Source organism: Peromyscus eremicus, chromosome 4, assembly GCF_949786415.1.
Source record: "Peromyscus eremicus chromosome 4, PerEre_H2_v1, whole genome shotgun sequence".
NCBI lineage: Eukaryota > Metazoa > Chordata > Mammalia > Rodentia > Cricetidae > Peromyscus > Peromyscus eremicus.
The window spans coordinates 114,296,859-114,318,035 of record NC_081419.1 but is presented as its reverse complement, the minus strand read 5'-3'; the positions used below and the strand labels follow the sequence as shown (position 1 = coordinate 114,318,035).

The window sequence follows — 21,177 nt, the reverse complement described above, 5'->3', positions numbered from 1 at the left end:
TGGTACTCCTGGACACACCAAATTACTGTGAATTCTAACAATAAAATTCCACCAAATATGGTAATTTGTTGACTGAATCTTTAAAGAGAAATAGCCAGGGCCAGTGAAATGGCTCAACAGATAAATATGCTTGCCACCAAGCATGATAACCTAAACTATATTCCCAGGACACATAGCGGAAATGGGGATCTGACTCCTATAAGACATCCTCTGACCTGGACACGTGGGCTGTGGTACTAATGTAACTTGCCCCCACATATACTCAAACACACACACACACACACACACACACACACACACACACACACACTAAATAAATAAATGAAAAAAAATTAAATGAAATAAAGAAAACAGAAGTAGCCCTCAAGAAAACCAAGTTTCTAAACATTACGTTCCAACACTGCTCTTGATACACTCACACACACACACTAAATAAATGAAAAAAATTAAATGAAATAAAGAAAACAGAAGTAGCCCTCAAGAAAACCAAGTTTCTAAACATTATGTTCCAACACTGCTCTTGATACACTCACACACACACACACACACACTAAATAAATGAAAAAAATTAAATGAAATAAAAGAAAACAGAAGTAGCCCTCAAGAAAACCAAGTTTCTAAACATTACGTTCCAACACTGCTCTTTGAATACTCTGGCAGCAGTAGGACTCTAATTCTATCCCAAGAGACTAAATTTGTTAAAGTGAACATTATGTGCCATATCCTCAGAGAACTGACCAGCTACTGCAGTGACCAAGAAGGTAATCAGATGAAAGAAAGAAGCTAAAACAATGGGGGATATTTGCCAGGCATGGAGCTAATTATTCAATACCAGCTGTGTATAAACAAGTAAGAAACAACTGAGACCCACACAAGGAGGCAGAAAACCCTGTTTTCCTGATTTCTGGCCCTACGCTCTTGCATTACCAGTACTAACTTCTCTCCAATGTCTTAATGAGACAATTATTAAAAAACAACTTGCCTTTATTGAAGGTAATGGCCAAGCAGGTCAGACATGAACATTCTAATCAGCTTGCTCTAGGACACCACTAAACCTTAGGTAAAGTCATTGCCCCACCTACCCATTAAAAAGATCTTCTCACTCTCAGCCTAACAAGCTCGGCCTCTGTTGTTGTTGCGGTGTTTGTTTTTTAAATAGTGTCTGCCCATGCAGCCTAAACTGGCCTTGAAGTAACTAAGTACCCAAGCTGCCAAACCTGTAGCAATGCTCTAGCCCCAGCTTCCCACGTGTCACCACACCTGTTCCTCCTTTCAAGAAAGAAAGGCGTCTAACGCTCAACCCAACTGTGTTCTTTTTACAAACAGCAAAGCTTAAATCAGCTGTTTTCCTCCACAGGTTTTGTCCACAATTCCATGCTTGGGTTTCATTTTCTGATCCCAAGGTACTGTGTACTGTCATCAGTCTAAGGACACAACCTGCAAAATGAACTGTCCAAGTCCACTTCATAAAGTCAATTTCCTTGCTCCGAAGTATGCTGTTTGTCTAAACCTCACATCAAGATTAACACCAATGACTATTAATTCTGAGATAAGTATATCAATTATCTGTTAAATGTACAATTTTCTGTTTAGGAATTTAAAAAAATTATTAAAATATAATTACATTATTTCCTTCCTTCCCTTTCCTCCCTCCAACCCCTTCCATCTCCCCGACAAATAGCCTCTTTTTCTTTGGATATTTTATGTATACATATAAATACTATGCATAAATATACAAATACAATTTGCTGATTCCATTTAGTGTTGCTTATGTGTATATGATTTCAGGCTGACCACTTGATACTGAATAACCAATTTTCACGTTCCTTTTAATGTTTTTAATGTTTGTAAAATCTGCTTATACTCTAATACAATCCAGACTTTCATCAAACCAAAAACACTAAGTAAATTTTGTCAAATGTTTTTACATGTAGACATAATACCATACCATACAAAACATACATTCTCTAAAGTGCTCTGAAATGTTGTTTTTCTGTATTGCAATATACTCTCTTAGCCATATGCAACCCTTAAAATAAGATAAAGAAAATCCAATGGATATGAAACTAATGCAAGGTCAAAATGCCACACCACCAATGACTAAATCGCTATAGTATTTTCTCTTAAGATCTGATGCAGAATAGTTTTTAAAAAATAAAAAAGTACTTGTAAAAACTACTGTATTGAAAATGTGGTATATTTCAGAACACAAATTATGTTACTATACATTCCTAAGCTTAAGAAGGATGTGATGGGTAACTAAAAGCAACCAAAGAATAATTTCAAAAATACCTCATTCGTGAATATCAGTTATTCATTTCTGTCAACAATTGTCTTACACGATATATATGGGAACAGCATCTGCCTAAAAATTGTGTTGAGAAACTTACCATCATTTTGGCCCTTGCTCTTCATCTCCTCCTTCCATGACAGAATGGTGCTCAGAGGAACATAGTCCCTTATGTATTCTTTGCGTCTCTCCTCTAAGGTCATCTTCAGCAAACGTTCTTGCAAAATAAAAGCAGAATCTCCATTTGTATTTAAATTTTAATCTTGGGAAGTACTGAATACATTTATAAATATTAATCATGCTATACTAACCAAAGATTTAAAAAACACCAAAATGCAATCCAATGATTTCATATTTGAGGGTTAAAGGAGGTCAAATTAATTCCACACTAGCAAGAAACATAAAATCAAAGCTGGTTGAGACTAAGTTCCTAAAATGGACCAAGAAATGAGTAAAGTCATTTACTCTTCTTATCATCACTGACTAACATGGAGTGCGTGCTAGGTGATGCATTTACAGACTTCAGGAAGAATGATTCTTCAGTTCACAGGGCAAAAGAGCAAATGAGAAAGTTACAAAATAATATAAATTAAGTAAAGTGCAGACTGCTGAGACAGGTATGTCCAAGCAGTGAGAGCACAAGAAACATAACTACAAAGCTGTTTCCTCAATTTTACAAGGGCATCAACAATGAAAGTGTACTCTCAATTCGGTAATAGCATTATGCTGGTAGAATATGCATACTTTAAATATACACTCTAAGATTAAAATATAAAACAGCATCTTAGAATAGCAGATGATGCTGTTTATAAAGAGCTCACTGGGTGCCAAGTGTTTCCAATGTTTGTATCACTAAAATAATTTTTATAACAAGTCATGACTAATGAAGCACAGATAAATTTCTTCCCACGAAGAGGTAAAAAATAAGGACACTTCAACAAATAGAACAACAATAAAAACAAGGAGACGTAAATAGCTTAATGAAACTGTAAAACGTTATCTGGAAGGGAAGGCCCACAGAAGAGAAAAACTGTACAGGGACTTGTATGGCATGCTGGGGCATTAGCCCTTCTTTTAGCTAAAGAAAAAAAACAAAAAACAAAAAACATTAATTTAAAGTTGATTATGAATATCCTGGTTTGTGCATAAGATGATCCACTAGGAAGCAGAAAAACAGTAAATCTACTTATTTTTAATGTAAGAAATAAATTTTTGGTCCTAGAGGGAGAGAAGACAGAAAATGGGAAAAAAGGAGAGAAAATTTCTTAAATTCGACAACAGTTACAAAGGAGAATAATGAAATAAAATCTAGTTGTCGCCAAGGTTGTGAGGTCCAAGCGATATAGAGAAAAGAGCTTTAATACATATAAGGAGAAAAATACTATCAAGTTCTACAGGAAGGTCAGAGAAAATAATTACTTTACAAAGCCACTGTCTTATCAACTGGGTGATCAATAGCACTGAAAACAGAGCAGTGGTTGACAGAGTTTGGCCTATGACCTAAATCATTATATAAATCCATATGGTCTTAGATCAATTGCCTCATCTCTTTATGTCTCAGTTCTTCATGAGATAATTACAGGCATTCTTCCCAACTTTCAGGTGAGGCAACTAAGGCAGAGGAGAGGCCAGACAACTCACATAACATCCCAGAGCTTGTAGACCAGTGCCAACTAGGGTTTGAAATGGGACAACTGCATTTAAAGCTTAACCCGACATTACCTCATACCATTTTCTACTTTCATGAGTTGGGAGAATCAAATGATATAACCCATATAAGGCATTAAAAATAGTACAGAGCACAAAACAGGACTTCAATAACTATTATTACGTTCATCATCATCACTCAATGACTTTAGAAACACTAGTTTCAATCAAATATAACTGAAATTCATTACTCTGGGGTACTAAAAAAAAGAAAGAAAAAAAAAAGAAAGTGAGGCCTGATATAGTGGCTCACACGTGTAATCTAGCACTTGGTGGTCAAAGCAAGAGGACTGAGTTCTAGGCCAACCTAAGCTACACAGAATTAGATCCTGTCTTAAAAAAAAAAAAAAAAGGAAGGGAGGGAGGGAGGGAAGCAGAGAGGACAAGGAGCACAACTCAAGGTGAATCCCTGTGAAAGATCAAACATTAAGACCACTGTTATAGACAGCAGAGAAAAGACGAAGATGGTGAAAAATTACACATATCCAAAGAATGAATACATGATGGCACAAGATCTCAAAGACAATAAGCGACTGAATAAAGAGCACAAGCACAAGGGTTAATCTAACCTAAAGCAATGAAGAAAAGTGCCCCCTCTAAAATGGGAACAAAACCTAAATTAAATGTAAAGAAACAGCCATAGTGACACCATGGGGAGCATGTTAGGGCTGCTACTGTCCAGTGAGACTTAATTTCTCCATGAATTGTAAAGTCAGTGTCACCTGTTCGTTACAGAATAACAGGTAGAATAGGAAGGTTGAAAGAAGTAGCTTTGGAACTGGCTTGCAAAGTCAGAGAAGGGAACTGACCCTCAGTGGCAAAGCACTGCTTTAAAAGCTCAGATCACAGTGCAGAATTATTACAGCTAGACAGCAGGCTGAGGGACACTATGAATCAACTGTTTATGCAAATGCCAGAAGTTACAGACAGAAATGACTGTCATTCTATTTATTTAAAAGTAAATGTACAGACTTAGAACAAAAACAACACCAAATGTAATACAATGAAAACAATGCTTGAAATGAAAATTCACAAGAAGTGATTCTGAATTAGGATTCAAAATAGTAAGACAATATTAATCAAGAAGTCCTCCATTACTTGTTTAAGCAGTAAAACAAATGGAAAGCAAAAGACATAGTTTCTCAGGCGTTGCCAAACTTTCTTCTACTAATGGTTCATCTTTATAATGAATCCTTTCTCTGTGAACCAAGTACATAAACAGTTCTACTTCCTCCATGGGGTACTGAATTAAAATGTTTCTAAAATGCCTTGACATTTCAATGAACTGGGTAAGCCTTCATTTAGATTTCAGTAACAGCTGCAAAAGTACTAAGCCATCAACTCTCCAGTGGGATGAGAGGAAAAGGGCATGAATCCCATTGGCTTCTTTATTGTACGATAAATCCTGAGCTCCTTTTTGGTGGATTAACAGATGATAGTTCACACTTTACTATTCCAAAAATGGACATCCTGGGAGGACAGATACAAAGAATTCACTTCCTAATATCTCCCTTTAACTTTACCCTTCATGCAGAAACAGCTCAGTCTGGGATAAAAGAAAGTAACTAGAAGCCTTCTTTGTGCATTTGCTTCTTTATTTTTTTTTAAAAAAAAAATTGGTCATATTTTCCCTTTAGAAGAAACAAAAAGCAAAAAAATTAAGATATTAAAGAGAGATTCTGAAATGTCTGCTCATCACAGTCCAAGTGTATAGATGTTACTTTAGGAGCTGTTTTTCTAACATAACATAAAAATACTCTTTAGATATTCACTATACTTTCAATGATTCATGTTAGTGAGGACAATGTCGATGGTTTTACACTATTGTTTTATTATCATCAACTATACAAAGTTAACATATCAAGACCATCAAAAAAAATGGGTGTGATTTTCCCAATGCTCACAGAACTGTGTTCAAGTGAAAGTGCTACTACGAAAGCAAAGCACTAGTAAAATGTCACACTGTTTCACATACACAACTCTTTCCTGAACTCTTAATTTACTTTACTTGTTTTTTCCCCAGTGCTGGGTGAAGAGAGACCTACTGAAGGTCAGCGAACACTCTCCCAGTGAGCTATGCCTCCAGCCCTGCTATCAGTCCCTGGTTTTAAACAGCATTTGTTTTGTGACATCTTAAGTTTTAGTTCTCTCAACACTCATAGTCATTAAGACAACGACGCTGAAGCAGATCTTTCAGTATTTAAAGGGCACTTTAACTGTGCAGTTCAGTCATGTTACGTCTTCCCTGCAGTGAATTTGAAAACTTCCCTCCTCACTCCTTTTTTCATGCATTGTTAAAGCAGTCACTATTTAGAGAATTCTTTCTAATCCTCACTCTTGCAGCTACTGTTTGGCCAAAAGGCTCACAAAGGCCAGGGGCCTGAAATGAAAGTGTTTAACAAGCTATCGGCAAGAAAACCAACTTTCACCCCTTTATCTCTGTTCTGTAAGATAGCCCAGAGAAATTTGTGCACCCTTGCTCAACTTCATCCTTTATATACGGATTTCGTTCAAGTTAGTAGTAGCAATGCAAATGGTTTATCTGTAATGGGGAAGGGGGAGGAATAAAGGGTTAAAAGATGACAGAAAATACGCCAGAGTCAAGCATTACATCAAAATATGACCTGTGAAACTGAGATGAGACAGACAGGAGAGAAAAAAAAAAACCACAGCAGTTCTACTTCTTAAAGGAATGAGTGCCACTGTCAATCTAACGGATTTGGATAAGCCTCGGTGTGCACACAACTCAGGGAAGGGTTCATTCACAGAGTGCACGCAGTCTTACTCTGTGCGACTCCCCACTATGAATGGGGATGTAACCGAGAAACACATTGCTGGGGAAAGCCCATTCAGACTTCTCCGAAGGCACTTAGCCTCGCCGCCCGTAAGATGCTCCTTTTAGGTTCCAAATTCCAGAAGTCACACTGCAGCTGAGCGGGACGGGGGGGACCCCCGAGCCAGTTTGGGATGGAGGGAGGGACGGAGGCGGGGAAAAGAGGGAAAGCAGGTGCAGGTGCAGGCTCGCCTAGGCTCTGCAGCTGCAGCAGCAGCAGCCTGGGCACCGGCCGGCGGGCACCTGTGCGCGGGACACCGGGGCAGGAGGGGGGGGGGCGGTGCAAACTCCCAGCTGGGGTCCCGAAGGCGAACACGTCGGGGAGCAGGTGACTCGGCGGCCAGGGGGGTGTGCGCCCGCACGGTGCGCGAGCCGCAGGTGCCCGGGAGCGGCGCGCGGCCGCGGGCGGGTGCGCGCGCGCGCGCGCGCGGGGACGCGGCCGCGGGCGGGAGCCGCACCGGCCGCGAAGGCGCGAGGAGGCTGCGGGCGGACGGCGCCTCGCCGCCCCGCCGGGCCCCCCGCTCCCCCACCCACCCACCCGCCGCCCGCCCCCGGGGCCGCGGGGCCGGTTACCTTTCTCCTCTCTCCACACCTTTTTCTTCTTGTTGCTGGGGTACATGCTGCCGTGGGGGTGGCTGGCTTTAAGCTGCAAGTTCCCCAGGCTCACGGGCAAACAGGGTGTGTGGAGTGGGGGGGAGGGGGGGGGTTGGAGGTGGGGGGGACACTCGGGTGGGAAAAGTGCAAAGGCTCTGCGTCCCGCGCCGCTCGCCGCTCGCCCGTCGCCGCCCTCCTCCCTCAGCCCGCCCGCTCTGCCCCGCGGCCGCCGCCACAGCAGCACCTCAGAGCCTGTCAACTAGGTCACGCCTCGCGCTAACCTAACACCCGCGCAGGCCCCGCCTCCCGGCCGCTAGGCAGCGCCGCCGCCCATTGGCTGCTCCGCCCGCCGCTCTCCGCGTTCTAGCCAAGGCGCGCCCCGACTCCAGCCTCAGGGCGCAGGCGCAGGCGCAGGCTTGGGCTCAACGCCGAGGACGTTGTCGGGGAGCTGGAGGGGGCGGGGCCAGAGCCCGAGCCGGAGGCCGCTTCGCGACCGGGGCGGGGCGTGCAGCGGCTGCCTGCCGGGGAGCGGGAGGAGCGGGGACTGAGGGCGTGGCCCGTCGGCAGGTGCGCCAGGTGACCCCGAGCCCGCTGTGAGAGAGACAAGCTGTCTGGGGGACCGCAGGATGAAGGGGTCGCGGGGGTCCTAGGAGATGTCCGAGCTCACTGTAACCGTCTCCTGGTCTGGAGAGGTTTTACCTGATAAGCTGACGCTTTCCTCTTGGTGGGGGAAATAGAACCAAAAAGAAATGATTTCAGACCGTGAGCAATCCACTGTTCAGTCTTGGGTTAGAGATTTCCTTGGAATTCTGTGAAGTTCAGAAAGCTTCAGCGTACACTGGGCCAGCTCAAGAGTTTTAAGAACTGGCAAGCAAAAGGTATTGGGACCAAGTCCTACATCAAAGCAAATTCTAATGAGTATTACCCAGTGCCCGGTTGTCTTTTACTCTTGGTTGACTTCAAAATGGCTTCTGATCCGAAGGTCTAGCTTGACCCTAGGTAGTTCTGTCATGATTCAGAAAATTCAATTGCAGGAAACTCTACTTACAAGAGTACAGTAACCTAGAACCTATGTTCTGTAACTTTTGCTTCCTCTTCTACCCCAAGTTTATTGTCTCTCTCCACAAAGCTGGCTTAGTGGATTTGGAAAAGTCACATTTATTCAGTTTGGAGTTTATGTTGCATGTGTTGGCAAATAACTATATGAAACACGATTTTTTTTTTTTTATATTGGGTCTCTTTGTAGCTCAGGCTTGTGTAACAGGCTTTCTTTTAGGCCAAGAACCAGCTCCAAAATCAAGACACAGAGACTTGGTATTAGTTGTGAAGGCTTGGACTTACCTTAGTTATTATTTTAATCTGTTTCTCTTTACCTACATTTTGCCTCGGAGTTTTTACCTTTCTTTCTTTCTTTCTTTCTTCCTTCCTTCCTTCCTTTCTCTCTCTCTCTCTCTCTCTCTCTCTCTCTCTCTCTCTCTCTCTCTTTCTTTCTTTCTTTCTTTCTTTCAAAACTGCTTCTCCTGGCTGGCAGCTGCCTGGCTTCTGGCTCTGGGTATGTCCCTCTCTTTCTCCCTCATTCTCTTCTTTTCTCTCCTAGATTTCTCCTCCTACTTATTCTCTCTGCCCACCAGCCCCACCTATCCCTCTTCTGCCTAGCTATTAGTCTTTCAGCTTTTTATTAAACCAATCAGGTGCCTTAGACAGGCAAGATGAACCAAATGCAACACATCTTTACATAATTAAACAAATGTAGCACAAACAAATGTATCACATCTTTACCTCCTTAACAAATGCAACAGAAACAAATGTAGCAGGCCTTCACATAGTTGAAGTAATATTCTGCAGCAGAAACAAATGTAACACATCTTTGTCTGTAGCTGGAGATTTCTCCAGTCCTGTTAGGGCCGCAGCCACTCAGACCCAAGTAAACACACAGAGACTTATATTACTTAAAAACTGTATGGCCATGGCAGGCTTCTTGCTATCTAGTTCTTATTAACCCGTTTCTATTAATCTATAAGTTGCCACATGGCTTGTGGGCTTACCACTACTTTACATCTTACTTCTCATGGTGGTGGTGGCTGGCAGCATCTCTTGACAGCCTTCCATTCCCCGCCTTCTCCTCTCTGCTTATCCCGCCTATACTATACTTCCTGCCTGGCTACTGGCCAATCAGCATTTTATTTATCAATCAATCAGACCAACACATTCACAGCATCCAGAAGGACATCCCCAGCATTTGCCTAGTTAAAAATAATATCCCACAACAGGCTTGCCCCAATCCCAGGATTTTCTTGCCTCAACCTTAAACATCCCTCCACCAAAGAGGACTAGAATGCATTAAAAATAATAATGATGACAAAGAAAGGGAAAGAGAAGCTACACTTAGAATTGTAAAGAATAAAATGTTTTGAGTAATGAGAGTTAAAAATTCATTCACAACATCTTAAAATAATATTTATTTTGATATTTTCTTTGGAATTTTTCTTTAAATGCTATCAAATCAATAAAACATTATTCTGTTGGGAGAAATAGAAAAGTGTGTAGCTAGAGTTTTCCTGCCTGGCCCACGGTCAGGGCAAATCTCTCTCACCCGCCAGTCCCACAGACACTCAGACCCGATCAAGTAAACACAGAGACTTATATTAGTTACAAACTGTATGGCCGTGGCAGGCTTCTTGCTAACTGTTCTTATATCTTAAATTAATCCATTTCCATTAATCTATACCTTGCCACATGGCTCGTGGCTTACCGGGACCTTCCCACGCGGCTTGTCATGGTGGCGGCTCGCCGTGTCTCTCTGACTCAGCCTTCCACTTCCCAGAATTCTTTTCCTTGTCCCGCCTATACTTCCTGCCTAGCCAATGGCCAATCAGTGATTTATTTACTGACCAATCAGCAACATACTTGACATACAGACCATCCCACAGCACTTCCCCTTTTCTTTTCTTAAAAAGGAAGGTTTTAACTTTAACATAGTAAAATTACATATAACAAAACAATTATCAAGCAAGAATTACAGTTACAATATTAAAGAAGAGATCCTATCTATCTTATATTTGTAAGTTTAAGGTTTTATATCTAACTTATCTTTTATTATAACTAAGGAAAATTGTAAGTATCTAGTCTTTAACCACATCAAAGACCTCAGAAGGATATATTACTACCTGAGAAATGGAGAAGGATATAAGCAACTTTTAGGAGTCTTGTAGGGTAGACAGAGACAGCTGGCAGCCTGGACAGTCATTCAAAGTTTTCTTGTAAAGTTGGGGCATCTGTCTTCAGCCCACAGGCCTAGAGTCTCTTATTCACTTTTCTCTGTGTCCTGTAGAATGTCTGGCAGTTTTCTCTGCAAAGCAGGAACCTGAAGGACCATTTTGTCAAGCAAAGTTCAGTGGTCACCTTTGTATGGGTCCTGCATGTCCAGTTGATCAGGCAGTCCAGGCAAGAACAGTTTCTTGCCCAAATGGCTATTTTTGTCAAGGTGAAGATAAACTCCGTATGGAGTGTCTTCGATGCCCATCCTCCTCTCTGAAGTAAATCAGTGCTGTCAGGAGCAGACATGTCTCACTGTCCAGAAAGTCTAAATTTTTAAAACATTTTAAATGCCATATTCTGTAGGTCTTTGAAGTGTTTGAAGACTACCTATCTATCTGAAATATAACTATGTATACCTAGAAGACTTAACTAACATGGCTACAAATATGATTATCATAGATGACTAATTATTAATCTATTTTTTAATTATCCATTATAATTTTAAATGAGTTACATAAACATAATACCTCAAACAAGAATAGAAATATATATACAGTATAACAAAATTAAGTTTAAACTTGTATCAATAAACTAAAATCTATAGCGATGTAAAACATTTTAAACAAGTTGTTACTCTTTTAAAGTAGGTTCATTAATCTACCCTTTCATCCTATCATATCTAAACTATCCCCTTTTTTTCTTTAGAAAGAGATTGTATTTATAATCAACCTGCTTTAAATAAAAATATTGGTTTTTCTCTGTCCCACACCAGAGGGCTCTTCTGATTTGGGACATAAGAATCTCTTAACCATTTTTTTTTTTTTGAGCAATATGTCTGGGTTTAGAGGGGGAGTGAGCCAATTCCATCTCTAAAGCCAGCTTGGTATATTTAGGAATTTGGGCGTAGCTTCTCTTACTACTTCCTGCTGGAGGGGGGCGCTGTATCTTATGGGGACATAAAGAAAATTTTAGGATCATGGAGTAGTCCGTGAGGCTGTATCGTCTGAGCCAGTTGCCTTGAAACCATTCTGAATGTTGAATCATCTGGGCCATGGTGTCACTGGAGACCTTTCAGGGGGTCTGGGCTGGTCAAACCTGATGTATCTTAATCTTGAACAAATCCATAGCCTCTGGCTTTCTGTGGAAACAAAATCAGAGCCTCCTTTCCAAAGCAACATATCCTTACATCCAAATTTTGAAGTCAAGGTACCTTTAAAATATACATTTTGGCATAACTCAACAGCTTTTGTAATCAAATGTTTTTCTTCAGTTACGAATATCAAAGAGAACATAATCCAGATTCTCTGTGTGGTAGCCATCTTTACGTGGCTTATTTTTTTATATTATCTTGAGCCTATTGCTTTAAACTGCAGCGTTTTAAGCCTGAAAGGGCGCTGGCGCTATGGCTCCTGGCTCCGCCCACTTCAGCTTCCCAACATGGTGGTAGTACGTATTCTGCCAGTTCTGGGAGCCATCAACTCTCAGAAATAGTGGGTCTATGCTTCTATCAAAGCAGCGTGTAGCCCAGAAGTGGCAAGAAGGAAGTAACATTTGAAATAATATTGACAATGAAATTAGAAGGGCTTTGATTCAAGTCAAATCAAGAGAAAATTGTCAACGGGATAAACTTTGGGAGACAGGGAAGGAGGAAGAAAACATGATGACGTTCTCATGGATGGTCAAAGCAATGTTCACATGAACCAAGAAATGTGGTTTGAACATGGAAAGTATTAAAGCTTTCTTCCCGAATGTGGCACTACTCCAAAGTGATGAAATTGGGCATGCTGTGAAAGGGACTATGAGACTCCTGTTTCTTGCCAGGTGGTGGTGGCCCACACCTTTAATCCCAGCACTTGAGATGCAGAGGCAGGTGGATCTCTGTGAGTTCAAGGCCAGCCTGGGCTAGAGAGTGAGTTCCAGGAAAAGTACCAAAACTACACAGAGAAACCCTGTCTCGAAAAACCAAAAAAAAGAAAAGAGAAGAAAGACTCCTGTTTCTTTCTCTCTCTCTCTCTCTGCTTTCTAGCCTACAATGTAAGTAGGTTGCTTCATCAAATGCCCCATACATGATAATGGCATTGTCACCAGAGACTCAAACCAATGAGGCCACTCAGTAGTGGATTTGAACTTCCAGAACCAAAAGGCAAAAGGGGGTACCTTTACTTCCTAAGTAGCCTGTCTTGGATATTTCATTATGTCATCACAGGTTAGTTCAACAATTAAATACCATATTTTGTTTGGGGAAATTGACTTATTCTGAAATGCTAACTGTTAGGTGTCTGCCAGAAAGTGTCTCATACTAAGCAGCTTTCCTTCAAGACAGAGGCTGCACTCCAGCCCAGGACCAACCCTTCCACCTATACTTTTTTATAAATGTTGCACTATTGACTGTTTTTTCATGTGAGTTCAAAGAACTGGGACTTTTATTGTGTTAAGACACTGCTATTTAGGCAGTATTTGTTTGTGTTTATGTTTAATGATTATAAAAATACTATCATTCAAAAGGGTTAAATAATCTCTCAAACATTCGTGAAATGTTCCAGATATCAAAGGAGCTTATGATCCTTCCCCCATGTTTAATCTCCTTTGAGTTTTCCTGGTCTAAAGAGCTGTATCACTTATTCAGTTAAGCAATGTGAAAACCTAAGCCCCATGCCAGGTGCTTCTTACATTGTCATGTTTGTATCAAATGAAGAGCTCTATCTACTCAACTTTACCTCTTGGATTAGTGTAGAAATCTCTATTTTCCAACAGAAATGCTGTCTGGATTTAGATAGACCACTGAAAACACTTCCTCACTAGCCTCCATGTTCACATCTGCCCTTTTGCCAATTCTCTACACCTCATCTCGGATTATCTTGTCAAATGTGATCATATCATCTCATTGGTGTAAATTAAGTAACTTCCGTTGGCCTTTGCTAAGGACTCAATTGTGTCCCACCCATCTCAGCGTTTATGTTTTAGAGTCTTTCCATGCAATGTGGTTATATCTGGAGATAATATTGTTTAGGACATCACTTTTAATAGGAGAGACATTTTGGCTTTCCTCCCTCCCCTATTCTTTCTCCACCATATAAAAAACAGAGAAAGTTGGTATCTTCAAGCCAAGAAGAGGACCATCAACAGAACCCTACCATGCTGGGGCACTAATCTCGGACTCTCAGCCTCCACAAGAGTGAGAAATTTAACTTCCTGTTACTTAAGCCCTATTCTATGGGATTTTATTTTGGCTGCCCTAAGTTAACTAGTACAGTCATCAAGAATGGAGTAACCATCTCCCGCCAATCCAGGCTTATGCCATTCTCGGTCCCCCACTCCTACCCCCAGTCTGTGGCTCTAGCTATACCAACATTTATAACTTTTCATTTGCTTGAACATACCTTGTCCTCACCACATGACCTTTTTCCATATTGACAATATATCTGAAACATGATTTGTGTAACTGACTTATTCTCATCTTTTAGATACCACTTTAGCATCATTTTTGTAGATCTGGCATTGGTGGTATATACCTGCAGTCCCCACACACAGGAGACTAAGACAAAAAGACTAAGTTTTATACATCCTGGGCTACCTACTGAGACTTCTACAAACAAGAAAACAACAACAAAAACCATCCAAATAATATCATTCTTCATCAAACCTTCCCTGATTCCCACTTGACCTCTACTCTCAGTTTCTCTGTCTCTGCCTTAAGTGATCCTTTATTTTCATATAAAGCACTTTGATAGTTTATCAATTTTTCAGTTGTGATTATAGAAAGGATACAGGTCCAACTAGTCAGTCAGTGAATAATGACATTTTCCAATAATGAACCACATATATGATGGTATTGCCATAAAATTATAGTAGGTCTGTAGAGTTCTAATTGTCTAGTGACATCAGAGTCATTGTGACCTCATAACACAATGAATTACTCATCTGACTCTAGTGATGTTGTTGTAAACATATTGTTGTATAATAGAAAAGCACATACAATTGCATATAGTATATATGACCTGATTAAAATACTAAGTGACTGTTACTGGTTAATGTATTAACTTTTCTCTATTTTTTTAACATTTTTAGAGTCTATTTCTCTACTTAGAAAAATGAAGTTTACTGTCAAAAGTATACCATGTCATGCTTAAAGCAGCTGCATACATTTTATGTTTACACTGTCTGCTGACTGTATCAGGAGGTGAGGGTGAGTAATTGGCCCATACTATTTATGGTTGTGAAGTACATTCTATAATGTTTGTATAGTGACGGATTTCTCATAATGTATCTCCGTCATTAAAGAGCACATAACTATATAAAAAAGAAGAAAGCGACCACTGAACAGAGACTGAAGGAACATAAATACAAGTCACTGAATGCTAGCAGCCACTACAAACTGAAAATTGAAGATTAAAGAATGTATTCTGTGGGCAGAGATGGCTCAGTAATTCAGAATGCTTACTGTGCCTTGGGTGGGGGCAAACGCCTTTAATCCCAGCACTTGAGAGGCAAAGGTAGGCAGATCTCTATGAGTTTGAGGCCAGCCTGGTCTACAGAGAGAGTTCTAGGACAACCAGGGCTACACAGAGCAATCCTGTTTCAAGAAAAAAAAATAGCTTCCTGCTATTGCAGAGGACCTGTGTTTAGATATCAACAGCTATATCAGGTGGATCAGGTAGCATAGGACCCCCTCTATCTCCAGTACTGGGGAGCCAATAACCTCTGACTTTCAAAGGCATACATGTGGATCAGATAAACTAATGCAACACCCATACACATAAATAGAATGAACAAATAAAAAGAATGTATTCTGGGATAAGTTCTGGCTTAGCAGTAGAGCTCTTGCCTGGCAATCCAAAGACCCTGAGTTTAATTACCAGCACAACAACATAAAAAACAAGAGGGGAGTGGGGGAGGAGTGTATTCTTCCCTAGTGCCTCCAAAAGAAACTATGCCTCTAACTATTATTTCGGATCTCTGGCCCCAAGAACTGAAAAAGAACAAGTATCATTTTAACCCTCTACATTTATGATGATTTGTTGCTATAGCAACGGAACCTAACAAAGGGAGTGATTTAAAAATCCATGACAATAGTCTTTCTGAAGTAATTACCTGGACATGATGTGAAAGTTGTATATTCTTTAGGTATAATTTCTCAACCTGTTCTACTTTTTAGTTATCTTAATATTTCCACTCTTTGCCTTGAACACTCATTTGGGAACAAAACAAATTTGGCCCATAGTCTTCTTATCTGCCATAGCCTAAGGGTGCCTTAGCTACGGGTTGATGTCAGGTCAGCTCAGATACTTAATGGCACCTTGCTGTGGTTTGGATATAGCTTGTGTGTCCCTTGCAAGGCTCCGTGTGTTAAGATTTAACCACCATTATGAGGTATTGAGAGTGTTGGTAACTTGATCTTAGAGCATTTTGGAGATGAGTAGAATTAGATCTGGTCAATAGGATTGAGGCCCCATGATTGAATGTGGTGGCTTTATAAGAAGGGGAAGAACAGGCCAGCAAGATGGCTCAGTAGGTAATGGTCCTTGTCACCAAGCCCAACAACCTGATTTCAATCCCACAGGAAGGAGAAAACTGACTCTCACATGTTGTTCTCTGACCTCCACATGTGTATCATGGCATATGTGTACCCACCTTCTACAAAGTAATTAAAAAAATGTAACCTAAAAAGGAAGAAACTAGAAGAGATGCACATATACAGATGGACCCCTGTCTTTGCTGCCGTGTGATACCCTATATTATGTCTGGACTTTGCTAACCAGATATTTGCACATTCAAGGACTGTGAACTAAAACAAACTCATAAAGTTATCTAGCCTCAGGCATCTCCATATACTACAAAAAAAATGGATAATATATGTCTCTAGAGGTAACATAAAAGATAGAATCACCAGCAACCCTGAACAGAGTAGAACTTAGTATAGAAACATACACACTAGCCCCTTCTGTATTAGGAAGTCATCTCTACTTATTTCAAGCTTAGCCTTTATCTTTAGCCAAAGGGGTGGCAGACTAGATATGGTCCTTTCCCATAGCCTGTTCTCCCCAAGCATCTGGCTTCATTCCAACTTCAAAGGAACTACCAAGAAGCCCATTGGCCAAAGAGTAAGGAAATGGTTGCTTAGCAACTGAATCCTGAATCCCACAGACCTGAGAAGAGGAAGCTTGTGGGCCAGCCACCTAGTTCTGCCTGTGTTTCAGTGAAAAGGAGCTGCTTAGAAATGAAGCCCTTGGCTTTGTTAGTAGAGATCTTGATCATTATTGAGGTCACAACTAAAAGTGAGTGTTTCTGTCCTTACAATTCTCTATAAATGTCTCTTGTCTTCACTCTAAAGGTGCCAAGAGCTCAAGCCAGCTACAAAATCAGAAGGAACTTCACCAACTTCCCAATTAACAATTTTAAACAAGAACTTACTTGGGACAATGCTGGCTGAAGAAGCGTGTGGGGGAGGGGCAGGTAGGGAGAGAGGGAGGGGGAATCTAAGGAAAGCATTAAGGTAATCTTTGTAAAGCAGAGCTATTTGGGTCAGATTGTTAAGTCAAATATACAACTTTAAAGGGAAACTATAGGATTCAAAGAGTAGAAAAGTCCTATAGACTTATATTCCTTTCAATACATTATAAAAAGACAATTTTATTTCCAAAGCTTCAATATTACCTACATAGCCACTATCTAAAGAAGCAAGTTATTTTATCTTGCTTCCTTGTCTATTTCTTGCATTCATTTTATGAAATACTTATATAATTTAGTCATAAAAGAGTCAATATAAGGAATGTTTATTTGGATTTGACCCAGAAATTTAAGGTTAGTTTACTTGCTGAAAATTTAATTAACGTTATACATCACATAATAGAATAAAATCAAAGACCACATGTTCATCCCAATTAATGCAGAAATAGCACCTGACAAAATAGAACACACTTGCAATTAAAAACACTCAATAAACTAAATTGACTCTCCCTGAACCTAAGGAAAAACCTAATGCCAGTGGCCATGTCAGAGGAGCAGCAGGTGGCAGTTAACTTCAGGGTGTCGGCCCACCAGGAAGAAAAACCCTGATGGGTGAATCTCGGATAGGCAAGGCCCCAAGACTACCGACTCCAGAATGTCTCTTGCTTCTGCTGTGCCTTTACATGTTTGCTACTGCCATCTTTCTCTAATATCTGACAGGGTGTGAATGGGTGTGGGGAGATCCCCACTGCCTGTAAGGTAGTGTGTTTATCTCATGGAAATATCCCATTCTACTGGGCATTTTTACCTGTGGATTATTATGAAGATAATTCCTTCCTAAATTGTACTGTCTAATTGATAATGTTAATTTAAATAGAGTTTTGATGATTAAAAATAAAACAAGGAAGTATCACACAGCTATAACACATGAGTTTCTATTGAGGAACCACATAGACTGTGGCTTAATGATTAAGAAAAACAATTGAGTCCCAGTAGCCCAGCTAGTTTAAATTCTTTTAACCTTGACGTTGAGAAATGTGTTCACAGGTTTGGGAGTGCATCATAGCTGAAATGAAGCTTTGAAAATAACTTAAAGTTAGACTAAGATGTTTTGTTAAATGGCTTTGAGGTGAAAAACCCACAAAGACAATCTAAAGTTTTAGAAAGGCACATAGTTGAATGAGGAATTCATTAAGGTCAGGGAACAAGAACAAAGCAGCCCAATTATCATTAGCTGATGTGCTTTCCTTGCTAGGATTAGTTAATGACCAAAGGTGATGATTAATTTTTTTTTTATCAATTTCAGCCCTCAATCTCCTGATATAAAAAAAAAAAAAAACTGGGCTGGAGAGATGGCTCAGCGGTTAAGAGCACTGACTGCTCTTCCAGAGGTCCTGAGTTCAATTCCCAGCAACCACATGGTGGCTCACAACCACCTGTAATGAGATCTGGTGCCCTCTTCTGGCCTGCAGGGACACATGCAGGCAGAATATTGTATACATAATAAACAAATAAATCTTAAAAAAAAAAAAAAACTATTGATGAGTGGGTATGCACACTAAAGATTTAAAGTAGAGCTGACTGATTGTTTTTCATGTATAAAAGTTTAGGTTTGTGCCGGGTGGTGGTGGTGCACGCCTTTAATCCCAGCACTCGGGAGGCAGAGCCAGGCGGATCTCTGCAAGTTCGAGGCCAGTCTGGGCTACCAAGTGAGTCCCAGGAAAGGCGCAAAGCTACACAGAGAAACCCTGTCTCGAAAAACCAAAAAAAAAAAAAAAAAAAAAAAAAAAAAAAAAAAAAAAAAAAGTTTAGGTTTGTGATTCCTTTAAGATACCTGATAAGATTACCTTTCAAGATAAGTAATAAAGTGATTGGTCCTTTCTTTGTAACCACAAAATGCAGCCTGCCAGTAAAAGAATGTCTTGCTTGCTTAAGCTCTGTTAATCTATAACAAGTTGCTTGAGTGTGAATGTATGTGGGTTCTTGGGGATAATTTGTTTTTCACCTATAATATGTAAAATGTTTAATCATGTAAGGGATATGGAAAACATGCTGTTTTTTTATTTGTATTCGTTGTAATCATTCACTTGAAAAACAGAATGTAACCACATTGTAATTTTTATATTGCCTAAAAGATTTTGCTGGGGTATATAAGCTGTAAGGGAAAGAATAAAGGTAGAGTTAAAATAAGTTAGAAGGAAAACATCAAGAATGAGAAAATTACAAAGAAAACATTGAGGGAGTTAGAAGAAAACATCAAGAATGAAAGGATAAGGAAGACTAAAGATAGAATTAGAAGGAAAACATCAAGAATGAGTGTAGTGTGTAGCCATTCCAGCTTTGATCTGGAAGTTCCAACCCCCATTGAGACTTCAGCAACTGTCACGCCTAGAAGGCGGGGCCAAGGGAGGCGCCTGGGGACCCGAGATCTGGATGGGCCAGCGCTCGCTCTCTGTTCCAGGACCCTGGACGGTGGAGGTGGGCCAAGCAGAGCTCCAGAGAACTCCGCTGGACTACGATACACATTCCCCAGAGCCCGCGACCTACCTATCCCTTAATTTGTAAGTTATGCCATTAAATAAATCTCCTTTTAACTACGTGGAGTGGCCTTAATAATTTCACCAATAAATGAGAGAAGGAAATCACCAGGAAAATAAGGAATAGAAAATACACAAGAAGAATAAAAATGGAAACCATCAAGAGAGAGTGTGAGTGTCTATTTCCTAATCTCCTCAGATAGAAAAGTCTAGTGCACCAACTCCATGGATTCTCTTTGAGCCCTGTGCTGCTGGAGGCTGGCCCCCAGGCAGCAATAACCTAACATCTAAAAAATTGTCCACAGCTAATACAGTAAATGATGAAAGGTTAAAGTGTTTTCCCTGAAATAAAAAATAAGACAAGAATGTTACTCTTGCCATTGTTTTAAAAGTCCTTGCTGTGGACATAAGAAGAAATTTGGAAAAAAAAAAAGAAGAAGAAATTTGGACCCCACCACATATCATATACACAAATTAATTCTAATTGGATAAAAGACATAAATAGAAGCTAAAGCTTTAAAACTCTAAACAGGGAAGTAAGTCTTCCTGACCCCAGATGAGATAACAACAGCCTACCTTTGCCACCAAAAGCATAAGCAAAAAGAAGAAAAAAATTACACTGGACACCAATTAAAAATGTTTCCGTTTCAAAGGAGATCACCAGAGAATTGGGGGGAAAAAATGACAAGTCACACCCAGTAAGAGTTCAGTAATTGGACAGCATCAAAACAAGAAATGACTCACTTTGTAAATAGGTAAAGGAATTGAATGGAGATTTTTACAAACCAGATGTCCAAGTGGCCCCACACATGAAAGATATTTTGCATTAAGGTCGTTAAGGAAATGAAAATTCAGGAGAAACTACATCACAACCATTTAAAAGTCTATAGTAGGAAATGGAGCTGTTTGCCTTGTTGCACACCTGACGAGATGGGTCACTAGCAGTTCTACTGGAGATATCTATCAAAATTCAGCCAGTATTCATACGCTTGCCACATAAGCTCAAACCCATATGGTCTGATCGAGACAGAGCGCCTCAGCATAGGTGGCCAATATCCCCGTCAATAAGCAACAGTTATGGACTGCACTGGCACACAAGGAAAGGTGTCTTGAGGGAATGACCTCACACAGAAAAGGCTCCAACTCGCAATGATACAAACTTATTATGAAAGAAGTCACGGACTGACAATCCAACTTAGGGAGTTTTCCAATCCTCAGAAGCAACTGTCTGGGAGAATGTTTCCCCGGGGTCTGCACACAGAATCTGGTACAACCGTGGTTCATGGGTGACAGACTCCATCCTGAGCTACAGAAAATCTTAGCAGTGTCATCCCTGTGGTACTGATTTTGAAGACATGAAAGACTCAAGAGCGAGAGGGTTACAGAGTCTTTCTCCACAGCTTCAGATGGCAGCTAAGGCCAGGCAACATGTGCAAGGCCATTGAGTGAAGCTGTGAAAATGAAGCCTAAGTTGCCATAGACACCACAAGAAGCTGGAGATGCCAGGCCAT

General features: G+C 40.4%; 2 protein-coding genes across 8 annotated transcripts in view; one reads left to right on the top strand and one right to left on the bottom strand.

Annotated features, from left to right (window-relative positions):
- The window catches only part of Macrod2 (mono-ADP ribosylhydrolase 2), a 271,595-nt gene extending 263,906 nt beyond the window's left edge, over nucleotides 1–7,689 (bottom strand). Inside the window, exons 1-2 of one of the 2 annotated variants that reach the window (XM_059261532.1) lie at nucleotides 7,404–7,689; nucleotides 2,391–2,507 (exon numbers count right to left, since the gene is read on the bottom strand). In XM_059261532.1, the coding sequence (XP_059117515.1) occupies nucleotides 2,391–2,507; nucleotides 7,404–7,449 (163 nt within the window). In that variant the 5' untranslated portion in view covers nucleotides 7,450–7,689. The remainder of the gene's footprint in view (nucleotides 1–2,390; nucleotides 2,508–7,403) is intronic. The other variant, XM_059261533.1, reaches the window with a different exon arrangement.
- A 386-nt stretch (nucleotides 7,690–8,075) lies between these two features.
- Sel1l2 (SEL1L2 adaptor subunit of SYVN1 ubiquitin ligase) overlaps nucleotides 8,076–21,177 on the top strand; it is a 141,323-nt gene continuing 128,221 nt past the window's right edge. The window contains exons 1-2 of one of the 6 annotated variants that reach the window (XM_059261526.1): nucleotides 8,076–8,302; nucleotides 14,751–14,868. In XM_059261526.1, coding sequence (XP_059117509.1) covers nucleotides 14,805–14,868 — 64 coding nt within the window. In that variant the 5' untranslated portion in view covers nucleotides 8,076–8,302; nucleotides 14,751–14,804. Of the gene's footprint in view, nucleotides 8,303–14,750; nucleotides 14,869–16,788; nucleotides 16,958–21,177 lie in introns of those variants that run through there. The other 5 variants (XM_059261523.1, XM_059261527.1, XM_059261524.1 and 2 more) reach the window with 5 other exon arrangements.